The sequence below is a fragment of the Penaeus chinensis genome, chromosome 2 (genome assembly GCF_019202785.1).
Source record: "Penaeus chinensis breed Huanghai No. 1 chromosome 2, ASM1920278v2, whole genome shotgun sequence".
Taxonomy (NCBI): domain Eukaryota; kingdom Metazoa; phylum Arthropoda; class Malacostraca; order Decapoda; family Penaeidae; genus Penaeus; species Penaeus chinensis.
Window position 1 is genome coordinate 35,281,432 of NC_061820.1, and position 17,500 is coordinate 35,298,931.

A 17,500-nucleotide genomic window follows, 5' to 3' on the forward strand; every position below is an offset into this window, starting at 1 on the left:
CACTGCTGTCAGGTGGTGTTGTCACTGCTGTCAGGTGTTGTTGTCACTGCTGTCAGGTGGTGTTGTCACTGCTGTCAGGTGTTGTTGTCACTGCTGTCAGGTGTTGTTGTCACTGCTGTCAGGTGTTGTTGTCACTGCTGTCAGGTGTTGTTGTCACTGCTGTCAGGTGGTGTTGTCACTGCTGTCAGGTGGTGTTGTCACTGCTGTCAGGTGTTGTTGTCACTGCTGTCAGGTGTTGTTGTCACTGCTGTCAGGTGTTGTTGTCACTGCTGTCAGGTGTTGTTGTCACTGCTGTCAGGTGTTGTCACTGTTCTTCCTGTCGCCCGCCCGTCACTGCCTCTGCGCCCGTTGTCTCGTGCTCGTCTCCCAACAAATCGCGGGCGGTCGGGTCGGTCGGGTCAGCCGAACAGACGCGTCCTCGAGGAAGCCTTATCGGGGCTGGTCCTTGTGAGGGACTGTTTACAACGAGGGCGAGAGGGTTGGAAGGGGGGGAGGATGGGGTGGAGAAGGGGGGGGGAGGGATGGAGAAGGGGGGGAGAGGGATGGAGAAGGAGGGGAGAGGGATGGAGAAGGAGGGGAGAGGGATGGAGAAGGAGGGGAGAGGGATGGAGAAGGAGGGGAGAGGGATGGAGAAGGAGGGGAGAGGGATGGAGAAGGAGGGGAGAGGGATGGAGAAGGAGGGGAGAGGGATGGAGAAGGAGGGGAGAGGGATGGAGAAGGAGGGGAGAGGGATGGAGAAGGAGGGGAGAGGGATGGAGAAGGAGGGGAGAGGGATGGAGAAGGAGGGGAGAGGGATGGAGAAGGAGGGGAGAGGGATGGAGAAGGAGGGGAGAGGGATGGAGAAGGAGGGGAGAGGGATGGAGAAGGAGGGGGAGAGGGATGGAGAAGGAGGGGAGAGGGATGGAGAAGGAGGGGAGAGGGATGGAGAAGGAGGGAGAGGGATGGAGAAGGAGGGGAGAGGGATGGAGAAGGAGGGGAGAGGGATGGAGAAGGAGGGGAGAGGGATGGAGAAGGAGGGGAGAGGGATGGAGAAGGAGGGGAGAGGGATGGAGAAGGAGGGGAGAGGGATGGAGAAGGAGGGGAGAGGGATGGAGAAGGAGGGGAGAGGGATGGAGAAGGAGGGAGAGGGATGGAGAAGGAGGGGAGAGGGATGGAGAAGGAGGGGAGAGGGATGGAGAAGGAGGGGAGAGGGATGGAGAAGGAGGGGAGAGGGATGGAGAAGGAGGGGAGAGGGATGGAGAAGGAGGGGAGAGGGATGGAGAAGGAGGGGAGAGGGATGGAGGAGGAGGGGGAGAGGGATGGAGAAGGAGGGGAGAGGGATGGAGAAGGAGGGGAGAGGGATGGAGAAGGAGGGGAGAGGGATGGAGAAGGAGGGGAGAGGGATGGAGAAGGAGGGGAGAGGGATGGAGAAGGAGGGGAGAGGGATGGAGAAGGAGGGGAGAGGGATGGAGAAGGAGGGGAGAGGGATGGAGAAGGAGGGGAGAGGGATGGAGAAGGAGGGGGAGAGGGATGGAGAAGGAGGGGGAGAGGGATGGAGAAGGAGGGGAGAGGGATGGAGAAGGAGGGGAGAGGGATGGAGAAGGAGGGGAGAGGGATGGAGAAGGAGGGGAGAGGGATGGAGAAGGAGGGGAGAGGGATGGAGAAGGAGGGGAGAGGGATGGAGAAGGAGGGGAGAGGGATTGAGAAGGAGGGGGGGGGGATGAGAGGGGGGTGAGAGATGGAGAGATGGAGAAGGGGGGGAGAGGGATGGAGAAGGGGGGGAGAGGGTTGGAAGGGGGGAGAGGGAAGAGTAGAGATGTGTCTGTGACGAGGATTAGGTAGATTTGGTCGGTAAATGTGCTGGAGAGATTTGGCTTTCTGCTTGATTATCATATTCCTCTCCCTCCCTCCCTCCCTTCGTCTCCCTCCCTCCCTCCTTTCGTCTCCCTCCCTCCCTTCGTCTCCCTCCCTCCCTCCTTTCGTCTCCCTCCCTCCCTCACTTCTCCCTTTTCCTCTCTCCCACTCCCTCTTTCTCCCTCTCCCTCTCCCTCTCCCTCTCTCTCCCTCTCCCTCTCCCTCGCCGTAAATCAAGTTCATTATGTTGCTCATTTCTCCCCCATCATATTACACGGAACATGGCCGACAAATGCTGATAGTTTTCCCAACATGTTCCTTCGTGCCTTATTAAGGAGAGGCGAGCGATAATGTCCTCTTAATTACCTGCATAAAAAGTGGTTCTTCCTCTTTCTTAATTTTGCGAAAATGTGCTTCAAGTACATTCTCCGTTAGGATGGTTTTCGTGTTTTCCCATTCGAATGCTGAAGAAAAAAAAAAAAAAATTGTTTGGAACGATGTATCACGATTTGCTATTTGTTTTTTTTTATATATAGAAAATTTGTGTGAATATCTGGCGACAGGAATGATTTTCAGTTATTATGAAACAAATATGATTATGTGGCAGTGAATTGATATCATTTACACAAACGCACACGAACACACACACACACACACACACACACACACACACACACACACACACACACATACACACACACACACACACACACACACACACACACACACACACACACACACACACACACACACACACACACACACACACACACACACACACACACACACACACACACACACATACACATACACATACACATACACATACACGGACACACACACGGACACACACACACACATACACACATACACATACACATACACACGGACACACACACGGACACACACACGGACACGCACACGGACACGCACACGGACACGCACACGGACACGCACACGGACACGCACACGGACACACACACGGACACACACACGGACACACACACGGACACACACACGGACACACACACGGACACACACACGGACACACACACGGACACACACACGGACACACACACACGGACACACACACGCACACACACACGCACACACACACGGACACACACACGGACACACACACGGACACACACACGGACACACACACGGACACACACACGGACACACACACACGGACACACACACGGACACACACACACGGACACACACACGGACACACACACGGACACACACACGGACACACACACGGACACACACACGCTAATGTATGTGTGCGCGCAGTAGCAGTTTTTTTTTTTTTTTTTATTGATACCATCATCACCGTCATTACCAATAATTACTATCATTATATCCATCTCCGAATACCTCAGTCCATTCACTGATTTAAAGCCTTTGTTATTGGATTAAAAAGCTAAACTAAATAATTACCCATTTTCTCCCCCCCCCACCCCCATCCCCCACACCCCACCCCCACTTGTACGCAATCATTCCCCCCGCGTTGATATGACGTAGTAGGAAAATCCACTTATAACCTTGTATCGTAAACCCTCTGAGAGCCATTATTTGATCGGGAAAGAGATACTGGCTCCGAAATACTTATCGCCCGACCTGATCTTGATGGCTCTTTCGGCTTCCCTTTGGAGTGGGAGTGCCAATTTTGAGGGCCGGTTGGAGTGCCCGAATTCGTTCCCTGAATGTTGCGGTGTGGCGAGGCTGTGGAATGATTGGAAATTGAGATTTCCTTTTTTTTTTTTTCTTCTTCTTCTTTTTCTCTCTCAATCTCGTATTCTTTCCTTTTCTTTCTCCTGTTCTTTCCCTTTGTCTCGTATTCTTTCCCTTTGTCTCGTATTCTTTCCCTTTGTCTCGTATTCTTTCCCTTTCTCGTATTCTTTCCCTTTCTCTCGTATTCTTTCCCTTTCTCTCGTATTCTTTCCCTTTCTCTCGTATTCTTTCCCTTTCTCTCGTATTCTTTCCCTTTCTCTCGTATTCTTTCACTTTCTCTCGTATTCTTTCACTTTCTCTCGTATTCTTTCCCTTTCTCTCGTATTCTTTCCCTTTCTCTCGTATTCTTTCCCTTTCTCTCGTATTCTTTCCCTATCTCTCGTATTCTCTTTCTCTTTCTCTTGCAATCTCTCTCTTTTTCTCTCGCATTCTCTTCCTCTCTCTTTATCTCGCATTCTCTTCCTCTCTCTTTATCTCGCATTCTCTTCCTCTCTCTTTATCTCGCATTCTCTTCCTCTCTCTTTATCTCGCATTCTCTTCCTCTCTCTTTATCTCGCATTCTCTTCCTCTCTCTTTCTCTCGCATTCTCTTTCTCTTGCATTCTCTTTCTCTCTCTTTCTCTCGCATTCTCTTTCTCTCGCATTCTCTTTCTCTCTCTTTCTCTCGCATTCTCTTTCTCTCTCTTTCTCTCGCATTCTCTTTCTCTCTCTTTCTCTCGCATTTCTCTTTCTCTCTCTTTCTCTCGCATTCTCTTTCTCTCTCTTTTCTCTCGCATTCTCTTTCTCTCTCTTTCTCTCGCATTCTCTTTCTCTCTCTTTCTCTCGCATTCTCTTTCTCTCTTCTTTCTCTCTCTTTCTCTCGCATTCTCTTTCTCTCGCATTCTCTTTCTCTCGCATTCTCTTTCTCTCGCTTTCTCTCGCATTCTCTTTCTCTTCTCTCGCATTCTCTTTCTCTTCTCTAGCATTCTTTCTGTAGCCATTCTCTTTCTCTCTCGTTTCTCTCGCGCATTCTCTTTCTCTCTCTTTCTCTCTCTTTCTCTCGCATTCTCTTTCTCATCGCATTCTCTTCTCTCTCATCCGCATTCTTTCTCTCTCTCCGCATTCTTTCTCTCTCTCGCATTCTTTTCTTCCTTCTCTCTCTTCTCGCATTCTTTCTCTCTCTTCTTCTCTCTCGCATTCTCTTTCTCTCTCTTTCTCTGCATTTCTTCTTTCTCTCTTCTCTCGCATTCTCTTCTCTCGCTCCTTTCTCTCCTTCCTCTTTCTCCACTTTCTCTTTTCTCTCGCATTCTCTTCTCTCCTTCTCTCTTCTCTTTCTCTTTCTCTCGCATTCTCTTTCTCTCCTCTCTCTTTCTCTTTCCTCGCATCTCTCTCTCCTTCCTTCTCTCTCTTTCTCTCGCATTCTCTTTCTCTCCTCTTTCTCTCGCATCTCTCTTCTCTTTTCTTCCTCTCTCATTCTCTTTCTCTCTCTTTCTCTCGCATTCTTCTTCTCTCTCTCGCATTCTCTTCTCCTCTCGCTTCTCTTTCTCTCTCCTCGCATTCTTTCTCTCTCCATTTCTCTCTTCTCTTTCTCTTTCTCTCGCATTCTCTCTTCTCTCTCTTTCTCTCGCATTCTCTTTCTCTCTGCATTCTCTTCTCTCGCATTCTCTTCTCTCTCTCGCATTCTCTTTCTTCTCCTTCTCTTCTCTCTCTCGCATTCCTCTTTCTCTCTCTCATCTTTCTCTTGCATTCTCTTCTTCTCTTTTCTCTTGCATTCTCTCTCTTCTCGCTTCTTTCTCTCTCCATCTCTTCTCTCTCGCATTCTTTCTCATCTCTTCTCTCTCGCTTTCTTCTCTCTCTTCTTTCTCTGCATTCTCTTCTCTCTCTCTCTCCATTCTCTTTGCTCTCTCCACTTTCTCTTCTCTCTCGATTCTCTTTCTCTCTTTCTCTCGCATTCTTCTCTTCTCTCTCTCTTTCTCTCTCTTTCTCTCTCTCTTCCTATCTCTCTTCATTCTCTTTCTCTTTCTCTCTCTTCTCTTCTCTCGCTTCTTCTTTCTCTCTCTTCTCTCGCATTCTCTTCTCTCATCTCTTCTCTCTGCATCTCTTCCTCTTCTCTCCTTCTCTTCCTCTCATCTTGTCTTCTCTCTTCTCTCTCTCTCTTCTCTCTCTCTCTCTCTCTCTCTCGCATTCTCTTCTCTCTCTTTCTCTCGCATTCTCTCTTTCTCTCTCTTTCTCTCGCATTCTCTTTTCTCTCTTTTCTCTCCTTCTCTTCTCTCTTCTCTTTCTCTCGCATTCTCTTTCCTCCTTTCTCTCTCGCATTCTCTTTCTCTCTCTTTCTCTCATTCTCTTTCTCCTTCTTCTCGCATTCTCTTCTCCTCTCTCTTCGCTTCTCTCTTTTCCCCTCTCTCTCTCTCGCATTCTCTTTCTCTCGTCTCTCTCTCTTGCATTCTCTCTCTCTCTCCATCTCTTCTTGCATCTCTCTTCTCCGCATTCTCTTCTTCTCTCTTTCTCTTTCTCTGCATTCTCTTTCTCTCTCTTTCTCTATTCTCTTCTTCTCTCTCCTTCTCTTTCTTCCTTTCTCATCGCTTCTCTTTCTTCTCTTCTCTTCTTCCTCTTTCTCTCTCTCTCGCATTCTCTTTTCTCTCTCTTTCTTTTCGCTTCTCTTCTTCCTCCTTTCTTTCTCTCCCCGCATACTCCCTCTCTCCTCTCTTTCTCTTCTCTCTCTCTCTCTCTTTCTCTCTCTCACTCTCTTTCTCTCTGTCCTCTCTCTCTCTCTTCTCTCTGTCCTATCTCTCTCTCTCTCTCCCTGTCCTTCTCTCTCTCTCTCTCCTTCCTTCTCTCTCTCTCTCTTCTCTCTCGTCCTTCCCTCTCTCTCTTTCTCTCTCTCTTCTTCTCCTCTCTCTCTCTCTCTCTCTGTCCTTCTCTCTCTCTCTCCTCTCTCTGTCCTTCTCCTCTCTCTCTCCTCTCTTCCTTCTTCTCCTCTCTCTCTCTCTCTGTCCTCTCTCTCTCTCTCTCTCTCTGTCCTTCTCTCTCTCTCTCTCTCTCTCTGTCCTTCTCTCTCTCTCCTCTCTCTATCTGTCCTTCTCGCTCTCTCTCTCTCTCTGTCCTTCTCTCTCTCTCTCTCTCTCTCGTCCTTCTCTCTCTCTCTCTCTGTCCTTCTCTCTCTCTCTCTATCTGTCCTTCTCGCTCTCTCTCTCTCTATCTGTCCTTCTCGCTCTCTCTCTCTATCTGTCCTTCTCGCTCTCTCTCTCTCTATCTGTCCTTCTCGCTCTCTCTCTCTCTATCTGTCCTTCTCGCTCTCTCTCTCTCAATCTGTCCTTCTCGCTCTCTCTCTCTCAATCTGTCCTTCTCGCTCTCTCTCTCTCTATCTGTCCTTCTCGCTCTCTCTCTCTCAATCTGTCCTTCTCGCTCTCTCTCTCTCTATCTGTCCTTCTCGCTCTCTCTCTCTCTATCTGTCCTTCTCGCTCTCTCTCTCTCTATCTGTCCTTCTCGCTCTCTCTCTCAATCTGTCCTTCTCGCTCTCTCTCTCTCAATCTGTCCTTCTCGCTCTCTCTCTCTCTGTCCTTCTGTCCTTCTCTCTCTCTCTCTCTCTGTCCTTCTGTCCTTCTCTCTCTCTCTCTCTCTGTCCTTCTCTCTCTCTCTCTCTCTCTCTCTCTCTGTCCTTCTGTCCTTCTCTCTATCTCTCTCTCTCTGTCCTTCTCGCTCTCTTTCTCTCTCTATCTCTCTCTCTCTGTCCTTCTGTCTATCTCTGTCTCGCTCTCGCTCTCTCGTTCCTTTCTTTTTCCTAAAACAAAATTGATTGATTGTGGTTACTTTTTGCGAATTTTTATTTCTATTTATTTATTTTTTATTGCGTGCGGTCTCTTGTGGAGGTGACTTTTCTCTCGCTCTCGATTGCTCGTGATAAATTGCGTTTGAAATTGTTTGCTCTTGATCTCGTTGCGCGGTTTGTTTTCGTTATTGCTTGTCACTGGGGAACCTTTTTTTTTCCCACGGTGTTACAGGATTAACACTGGAATGGCTTCTTGAAACCTGGTTATTTTTAAGAGAGATTTGTCTGTGCATTTTGTCAGTGGTAGGGGGGGAGAGAGGGAGAGGGAGAGGGAGGGAGAGGGAGAGGGGGAGGAAAGGAGGGGAGAAGGAGAGGAGAAGGAGAGGGAGAGAAAAGAGGAGAGGTAAAAAGGGAGGTAGAAAGAGAGGGGGAGGGGGAAAGAGGGAGAGGGGTAGGTAGGTGGGAGGGGGAAAGAGGGAGAGGGGTAGGTAGGTGGGAGGGGGAAAGAGGGAGAGAGGTAGGTAGGTGGGAGGGGGAAAGAGGGAGAGAGGTAGGTAGGTGGGAGGGGGAAAGAGGGAGAGGGAGGGGAGAGGGGAAGAGAGAGGGAGGTCGGGAGGTCGAGGGAAGAATGCGACAAACAAAACAAAATGAATGAATTGCAATAAAATGTGATTTGACGAAGGTGACGAGACATGGAAAGTGTGAAAGAGGGCAAGGGTAGAGCGCGAAAGTGAAAGAGGAAGTGATAGAGCAAAATTAAGAGCCGGGGGAGGGGGGAGGGGGGTTCAAGGAGAGGAGGGGACGTGGGGGGTAGGGGAAGAGAGAGGGAGAGAAGGTAGGAGAAATCGTGAGGAAAGAGAGAGAGAGAGAGAGGGGGGGAAAGGAGAAGAAGAGAGGGAAAGAGGAAAAGGAAAAGGAGAAAAGATTAGTTGATAAAGAAAGAGAGATGGAGATGGAGATGGAGATGGAGATGGAGATGGAGATGGAGATGGAGATGGAGATGGAGATGGAGATGAGGAAGTAAATGATAGTGAAAAATGAAAGCTAATAAAGAGAAAACAGAGCGAGAGGAGTGGAGAGAGAAAGAAAGAGAGAGAGAAAGAAAGGGAGCGAGAAAGAAAGGGAGAGAGCAAGAAAGGGAGAGAGCAAGAAAGGGAGAGAGCAAGAAAGGGAGAGAGCAAGAAAGGGAGAGAGCAAGAAAGGGAGCGAGAAAGAAAGGGAGCGAGAAAGAAAGGGAGCGAGAAAGAAAGGGAGCGAGAAAGAAAGGGAGCGAGAAAGAAAGGGAGCGAGAAAGAAAGGGAGCGAGAAAGAAAGGGAGCGAGAAAGAAAGGGAGCGAGAAAGAGAAAGAAAGGGAGAGAGAAAGAAAGGGAGAGAGAGAGAAAGGGAGAGAGAAAGGGAGAGAGAAAGGGAGAGAGAAAGGGAGAGAGAAAGGGAGAGAGAAAGGGAGAGAGAAAGGGAGAAAGAAAGGGAGAGAGAAAGAAAGGGAGAGAGAAAGAAAGGGAGAGAGAAAGAAAGGGAGAGAGAAAGAAAGGGAGAGAGAAAGAAAGGGAGAGAGAAAGAAAGGGAAAGGAAGTGAATAACAGAGAAAATAACACAGAAATAATAACGATAATAAATAATAAATACAGAAATAGAGAGAAGAAAGAAAGCTAGGAGTTAAGAGGCCTTGTTGATCGCAGCGATTTCCTACTTACGTCATGGCGATGCTCGGCAGAAAGTGGCGCTTTTTTGCTGTTTTCTATTTCAGTTTTGCGTTTTATTTTTAGGGGAGGTTTTTTTTTTGCGTTTTATAGTTCTTGCGTTTTTTTTGTTTTTTTTTATTGTTTTTTTGGGAGGGGGGGTGCGTTTTCTATTTAAATTTTTCCTTTTCTTGAAACAAAGAGAACGACAGACACAGGCAGACAGGCAGGCAGACACAGGCAGACAGGCAGGCAGACGCAGACAGACAGGCAGGCAGGCAGACACAGGCAGACAGGCAGGCAGACACAAGCAGGCAGGCAGACACAAGCAGACAGGCAGGCAGACACAAGCAGACAGGCAGGCAGACACAAGCAGACAGGCAAGCAGACACAAGCAGACAGGCAGGCAGACACAAGCAGACAGGCAGGCAGACACAAGCAGACAGGCAGGCAGACACAAGCAGACAGGCAGGCAGACACAGGCAGACAGGCAGGCAGACACAGGCAGACAGGCAGGCAGACACAGGCAGACAGCAAGCAGACAGGCAGGCAGACACAAGCAGACAGGCAGGCAGACACAAGCAGACAGGCAGGCAGACACACGCAGACAGGCAGGCAGACACACGCAGACAGGCAGGCAGACACAAGCAGACAGGCAGGCAGACACAAGCAGACAGGCAGGCAGACACAAGCAGACAGGCAGGCAGACAGGCAGGCAGACAGGCAGGCAGACAGGCAGGCAGACACAGGCAGACAGGCAGGCAGACACAGGCAGACAGGCAGGCAGACACAGGCAGACAGGCAGGCAGACACAGGCAGACAGGCAGGCAGACACAGGCAGACAGGCAGGCAGACACAGGCAGACAGGCAGGCAGACACAGGCAGACAGGCAGGCAGACACAGGCAGACAGGCAGGCAGACACAGGCAGACAGGCAGGCAGACACAGGCAGACAGGCAGGCAGACACAGGCAGACAGGCAGGCAGACACAGGCAGACAGGCAGGCAGACACAGGCAGACAGGCAGGCAGACACAGGCAGACAGGCAGGCAGACACAGACAGGCAGGCAGACACAGGCAGGCAGGCAGGCACAGGCAGGCAGGCACAGGCAGGCAGGCAGACACAGGCAGGCAGGCAGGCACAGGCAGGCAGGCAGACACAGGCAGGCAGGCAGACACAGGCAGGCAGGCAGACACAGGCAGGCAGGCAGACACAGGCAGGCAGACAGACAGGCAGGCAGACACAGGCAGGCAGACACAGGCAGGCAGGCAGACACAGGCAGGCAGGCACAGGCAGGCAGGCAGACACAGGCAGGCAGGCAGACACAGGCAAGCAGACACAGGTAGGCAGGCAGGCAGACACAGGCAGGCAGGCAGACACAGGCAGGCAGGCAGACACAGGCAGGCAGGCAGACACAGGCAAGCAGACACAGGTAGGCAGGCAGGCAGACACAGGCAGGCAGGCAGACACAGGCAAGCAGACACAGGTAGGCAGGCTGGCAGACACAGGCAGGCAGGCAGGCAGACACAGGCAGGCAGGCAGGCAGACACAGGCAGGCAGGCAGACACAGGCAGGCAGGCAGACACAGGCAGGCAGGCAGGCAGACACAGGCAGGCAGGCAGACACAGGCAGGCAGGCAGACACAGGCAGGCAGGCAGACACAGGCAGGCAAGCAGGCAGACACAGGCAGGCAGAAAGGCAGACACAGGCAGGCAGAAAGGCAGACACAGGCAGGCAGAAAGGCAGACACAGGCAGGCAGAAAGGCAGACACAGGCAGGCAGAAAGGCAGACACAGGCAGGCAGAAAGGCAGACACAGGCAGGCAGAAAGGCAGACACAGGCAGGCAGAAAGGCAGACACAGGCAGGCAGAAAGGCAGACACAGGCAGGCAGAAAGGCAGACACAGGCAGGCAGGCAGGCAGGCAGACACAGGCAGGCAGGCAGACGCAGGCAGGCAGGCAGACACAGGCAGGCAGGCAGAGACAGGCAGACACAGGCAGGCAGGCAGGTAGGCAGACGCAGGCAGGCAGGCAGGTAGGCAGGCAGGCAGGCAGGTAGGCAGACACAGGCAGGCAGGCAGGCAGGTAGGCAGACACAGGCAGGCAGGCAGACACAGGCAGGCAGGCAGACACAGGTAGGCAGGCAGACACAGGCAGGCAGACACAGGCAGGCAGGCAGACACAGGCAGGCAGACACAGGCAGGCAGACACAGGCAGGCAGACACAGGCAGGCAGGCAGACACAGGTAGGCAGGCAGGCAGACACAGGCAGGCAGACACAGGCAGGCAGGCAGGCAGGCAGGACACAGGGCAGGCAGGCAGGCAGGCAGACACAGGTAGGCAGGCAGGCAGGCAGGCAGGCAGACACAGGCAGGCAGGCAGGCAGGCAGACACAGGCAGGCAGGCAGGCAGGCAGACACAGGCGGCAGGCAGGCAGGCAGGCAGACACAGGCAGGCAGGCAGGCAGGCAGACACAGGCAGGCAGGCAGGCAGGCAGACACAGGCAGGCAGGCAGGCAGACGCAGGCAGGCAGGCAGGCAGGCAGACACAGGTAGGCAGGCAGGCAGACACAGGTAGGCAGGCAGGCAGACACAGGTAGGCAGACAGGCAGGCAGGCAGGCAGGCAGGCAGGCAGACACAGGCAGGCAGGCAGACACAGGCAGGCAGGCAGGCAGGCAGGCAGACACACAGGTAGGCAGGCAGGCAGACACAGGTAGGCAGGCAGGCAGACACAGGCAGGCAGGCAGGCAGGCAGACACAGGCAGGCAGGCAGGCAGACACATAGAACAAGAGAGAAGAAAGGTCACGCTCTTTCTGTTTTGTGAATTTTGCGTTTTTCTAATAGCGTTTTAGCCACGCTGCCATTTCCCGATTTTCTCGTATTTTGCGTGAGATTTGTCCTTTCGTGCGTCTTATCTTTTACTTTGTGTTTGTCTTTCTGCGTGTTTGTCTTTGTCTGTTCACGTGGTTGTTTGTTTGTCTGTCCACGTGTTTATTTTTGTTTTAGTGTTTCCATTTATTTGTCCGGTCTGTTGGTGAATGTTATTCCCGCCTGTTTGTCCTTTGTCGGTTTTTCTTTCCTTCTCTCCTGCTCGCACTCCTACTATTCTTTCTTTTTCTCCTTTCTCTTCTCTCTCCCCATCACCACTATCTTCTAAAATCAAAACAAATACCAGAGATCGTACTACGACTCGTCAATTATTAGACAATTAACAAATAGTAAATGATAACAAACAATAATAATAATAATAATGATAATAATGATGATAATAATATAATGAGGAGCATGATCAAGAAAACACTAACGGAAGTGCTTTTGACGAACAGCGAACGAGCCTCGGGGAAGACGGCGGCCAGGTAAGCGGAACGACCGACCCGCTGGCGACGCAGAAGCCGTGGAACGCGAGGTGACGCCGTGACACGTGGGCGCAGGAGGAGGAGGGAAGACCTACCTTGACACGTGTCGCGGGCGTGGGGGCGGGGGGGTGGTGGGGGTGGGGGTGGGTGATGGTAGGGGTGGTGGGGGGTAGTTGGGGCGGGAGGGATGTGGGAGTGAGTTTGGGGGATAGTTCGGATGGTTGGTGGGGGAGGGAAGGAGGGAGGGAGGGAGGGAAGGGGGAGAGACAAGGAGCGGGAGGGGGAGGGATGATGGGGTGGGTGGGGAGGGGTTAGTGGTGGTAGTTGGTGATAAGAAGGGGGGGGGGGGGGGGAGGTGAGTTGGATTCGGTTGTGTGTGTGTGGGGTGGGGATAGGTAAGGGGGGTAGGGCATAGGGTGGGCTGGGCTGGGTGGGCGTGCAGTATATCTATAAGGTCTGTTTTATTTTGTCGTGAGGTCATGCATGACGTGAATGATGATTCACGCTTTACAGTTGACGGCTTCCATTTTGTATCGCTTGTGCATATTTTTTTGCCACTTGCTTTTTCGAAAACCGTCCTATTTTGACCACACTTCAGGTCTCCAAAGAACGTTTCAGGTCTTTGAGACATGAAGCGAGGGATGAGATTTTCATTAAATACACGAAATGTAGTCATTAAGATTTGGCTTCTCCCTCTCCCTCTCTCTCCCTCTCCCTCTCTCTCCTCCTCCCTCTCTCTCTCTCCTCCTCCCTCTCTCTCTCTCCTCCTCCCTCTCTCTCTCTCTCCTCCCCTCTCTCTCCCTCTCCCTCTCTCTCTCCTCTCCCTCTCTCTCCTCCCTCTCTCTCTCCCTCTCCCTCTCCCTCTCTCTCCTCCCCTCTCTCTCCCTCTCCCTCTCTCTCCTCCCCTCTCTCTCCCTCTCCCTCTCTCTCTCCCCCTCTCTCTCCCTCTCCCTCTCTCTCCTCCCCTCTCTCCCTCTCCCTCTCTCTCCTCCCCTCTTTCCCTCTCCCTCTCCCTCTCTCTCCTCCCCTCTCTCTCCCTCTCCCTCTCTCTCCTCCCCTCTCTCTCCCTCTCCCTCTCTCTCCTCCCCTCTCTCTCCCTCTCCCTCTCTCTCCTCCCCTCTCTCTCCCTCTCCCTCTCTCTCCTCCCCTCTCTCTCCCTCTCCCTCTCTCTCCTCCCCTCTCTCCCTCTCCCTCTCCCTCTCTCTCCTCCCCTCTCTCTCCCTCTCCCTCCTCCCCTCTCTCTCCCTCTCCCTCCTCCCCTCTCTCTCTCTCTCCCTCTCCCTCTCCCTCCTCCCCTCTCTCTCCCTCTCCCTCTCTCTCCTCCTCCCTCTCTCTCTCCTCCCCTCTCTCTCCCTCTCCCTCTCTCTCCTCCCCTCTCTCTCCCTCTCCCTCTCTCTCCCTCTCCCTCTCTCTCCTCCCCTCTCTCTCCCTCTCCCTCTCTCTCCTCCCCTCTCTCTCCCTCTCCCTCTCTCTCCTCCCCTCTCTCTCCCTCTCCCTCTCTCTCTCCCCTCTCTCCCTCTCCTCTCTCTCCTCCCCTCTCTCTCCCTCTCCCTCTCTCTCCTCCCCCTCTCTCTCCCTCTTCCCCTCTCCCTCCTCCCCTCTCCCTCCCCCCCTCTCCCTCCTCCCCTCTCCCTCCTCCCCTCTCTCTCCTCCCCTCTCCCTCCTCCCCTCTCCCTCCTCCCCTCTCCCTCCCTCTCCCTCTCCCTCATCCCCTCTCTCTCCCTCTCCCTCCTCCCCTCTCTCTCTCTCTCTCCCTCTCCCTCTCCCTCCTCCCCTCTCTCTCTCTCTCTCCTCTCCCTCTCTCCTCTCCCTCTCCCTCCTCCCCTCTCTCTCTCTCTCCCTCTCCCTCTCCCTCCTCCCCCTCTCTCTCTCCCTCTCCCTCCTCCCTCTCTCTCCCTCTCCCTCCTCCCTCTCTCTCTCCCTCTCCCTCTCCCTCCTCCCTCTCTCTCTCCCTCTCCCTCCCTCTCCCTCTCCCTCCTCCCTCTCTCTCTCCTCTCCCTCCTCCCCCTCTCCCTCCCTCTCCCTCTCCCTCCTCCCCCTCTCTCTCCCTCTCCCTCTCCCTCCTCCCCTCTCTCTCCCTCTCCCTCCTCCCCTCTCTCTCCCTCTCCCTCCTCCCCTCATTCTCCCTCTCCCTCCTCCCCTCTCTCTCCCTCTCCCTCTCCCTCTCCCTCTCCCTCCTCCCCTCCCTCTCCCTCTCCCTCTCCCTCCTCCCCTCTCTCTCCCTCTCCCTCTCCCTCCTCCCCTCTCTCTCCCTCTCCCTCTCCCTCCTCCCCTCTCTCTCCCTCTCCCTCTCCCTCCTCCCCTCTCTCTCCCTCTCCCTCTCCCTCCTCCCCTCTCTCTCCCTCTCCTCTCCTCCTCCCCTCTCTCTCCCTCTCCCTCTCCCTCCTCCCCTCTCTCTCCCTCTTCCTCTCCCTCCTCCCCTCTCTCTCCCTCTCCCTCTCCCTCCTCCCCTCTCTCTCCCTCTCCTTCCTCCCCTCTCTCTCCCTCTCCCTCTCCTCTCCCTCCTCCCCTCTCTCTCCCTCTCCCTCCTCCCCTCTCTCTCCCTCTCCCTCCTCCCCTCTCTCTCCCTCTCCCTCTCCCTCCTCCCCTCTCTCTCCCTCTCCCTCTCCCTCCTCCCCTCTCTCTCCCTCTCCCTCTCCCTCCTCCCCTCTCTCTCCCTCTCCCTCTCCCTCTCCCTCCTCCCCTCTCTCTCCCTCTCCCTCTCCCTCCTCCCCTCTCTCTCCCTCTCCCTCTCCCTCCTCCCCTCTCTCTCCCTCTCCCTCTCCCTCCTCCCCTCTCTCTCCCTCTCCCTCTCCCTCCTCCCCTCTCTCTCCCTCTTCCTCTCCCTCCTCCCCTCTCTCTCCCTCTCCCTCTCCCTCCTCCCCTCTCTCTCCCTCTCCTTCCTCCCCTCTCTCTCCCTCTCCCTCTCCCTCTCCCTCCTCCCCTCTCTCTCCCTCTCCCTCTCCCTCCTCCCCTCTCTCTCCCTCTCCCTCCTCCCCTCTCTCTCCCTCTCCCTCTCCCTCCTCCCCTCTCTCTCCCTCTCCCTCCTCCCCTCTCTCTCCTCCCCTCTCTCTCCCTCTCCCTCCTCCCCTCTCTCTCCCTCTCCCTCTCCCTCCACCCCTCTCTCTCCCTCTCCCTCTGCCTCCTCCCCTCTCTCTCCCTCTCCCTCCTCCCCCTCCCCCTCTCTCTCTCCCTCTCCCTCCTCCCCCCTCTCTCTCCCTCTCCCTCCTCCCCTCTCTCTCTCTCTCCCTCCTCCCCTCTCTCTCCATCTCCCTCCTCCCCTCTCTCTCCCTCTCCCTCCTCCCCTCTCTCTCCCTCTCCCTCTCCCTCTCTCTCTCCCTCTCCCTCCTCCCCTCTCCTTTCCGAACCCTTTTCCTATCTTCTCTCCTTCCCTTTTTCCCCTTGTGATGAGCGTCCGAATCGAGAAGCTACTTTCTCACTAATTGAGCCGATCATGACTGCCCTTGAAAGTAATAAAACTCAATGAGAGGAACTGATAACTGAACAAACTTAATATCGAACTTTTTTTTAAAGAGGAGGCGAATTAAAAGAAAGTCACGGAACAGCTGAACAAACGAACACAAAATACAAAATACGATACACAAATCCTCCTTTATTTGAGGGGGAAACTGTAGTATATCACGAGGGGTCTTCATGGCCGTTATTGAAACCTTTTGAAAATATTTGATCGAATTTATATTATAGTTTCATTTGTTATGTATGCTGGGGGGGGGGGGGGGGGGGGTTGTGTGACAAAAAATAGGCGTGCACAAATTTAGGTATATTTTTTAGGAAAGGTGTAATACGTAAATTGCTTTTCCCCTCTCCTCTCCTCCGTTTTTGCCCTCTCTTCTCCGTTTTTGCCCCCTCTTCTCCTCCGTTTTTGCCCTCTCCTCTCCTACCCTTTTTCCCCTCTCCTCTCCTACCCTTTTTCCCCTCTCCTCTCCTACCCTTTTTCCCCTCTCCTCTCCTACCCTTTTTCCCCTCTCCTCTCCTACCCTTTTTCCCCCTCTCCCTCCCTCCACTTTTCCCCCCTCTCCTCTCCTCCACTTTTCCCCCCTCTCCTCTCCTCCACTTTTCCCCCCTCTCCTCTCCTCCACTTTTCCCCCCTCTCCTCTCCTCCACTTTTCCACCCTCTCCTCTCCTCCACTTTTTCTCCTCCCTCTCCATCCCTCTTCCTCCCACTTTTCCCCCTCTCCTCTCCTCCACTTTTTCCCCCTCTCCTCTCCTCCACTTTTTCCCCCCCTCCTCCTCCCTCCTCCACTTTTTTCCCCCTCTCCTCTCCTCCATTTTTTTCCCCCCTCTCCTCTCCTCCACTTTTTCCCCCCTCTCCTCTCCTCCCACTTTTTTTCCCCCCTCTCCTCTCCTCCACTTTTTCCCCCTCTCCTCTCCTCCACTTTTTCCCCCTCTCCTCTCCTCCACTTTTTCCCCCTCTCCCTCTGTCTCCCCTGTTTCCCCCCCTCCTCCTCTGTCTCCCCTTTTTCCCCCTCTCCTCCTCTGTCTCCCCTTTTCCCCCCTCTCTCCTCCTCTGTCTCCCCTTTTTCCCCCTCTCCTCCCCTCTCCCTGCTCTTTTTCCCCCTCTCCTCCCCTCTCCCGCTCTTTCCCTCTTCCTCTCTCCCCTCCTCTCCCTGCTCCCTTTCCTCCTCTCCCTCCCCTCTCCCTCTCCCTTTCCTCCTCTCCCTCCCTCTCCCTGCTCCCTTTCCTCCTCTCCCTCCTCTCCCTGCTCCCTTTCCCCTCTCCCCTCCTCTCCCTGCTCCCCTTTCCCTCTCTCCATCCCTCCTCTCCCTGCTCCCTTTCCTCCTCTCCCTCCTCTCCCTGCTCCCTTTCCTCCTCTCCCTCCTCCTCTCCCTTGCTCCCTTTCCCCTCCTCTCCCTGCTCCCTTTCCCCTCCTCTCCCTGCTCCCTTCCCCTCCTCTCCCTGCTCCCTTTCCCCTCCTCTCCCCTCCTCTCCCTGCTCCCTTTCCCTCCTCTCCCCTCCTCTCCCTGCTCCCTTTCCCCTCCTCCCCCCTCTCCCCGCTCCCCTTTCCCCTCCTCTCCCTGCTCCCTTTCCCCTCCTCTCCCCTCCTCTCCCTGCTCCCTTTCCCCTCCTCTCCCCTCCTCTCCCTGCTCCCTTTCCCCCTCCTCCCCCTCCTCCCTGTCCCTTTCCCCCCTCTCCCCTCCTCTCCCTG

The 17,500-nt window shown here is 54.1% G+C and overlaps 1 protein-coding gene across 1 annotated transcript in view; it reads right to left on the reverse strand.

The window, feature by feature from the left end:
• The window catches only part of LOC125034817 (spore wall protein 2-like), a gene marked incomplete at its 5' end in the record, with an annotated part of 38,936 nt that overhangs the window by 3,576 nt on the left and 17,860 nt on the right, over positions 1–17,500 (reverse strand). The window contains 2 exon segments of the mRNA XM_047626813.1: positions 1–5; positions 3,460–3,541. The exon segment at positions 1–5 is cut by the window's left edge and continues 106 nt beyond it. Coding sequence (XP_047482769.1) covers positions 1–5; positions 3,460–3,541 — 87 coding nt within the window.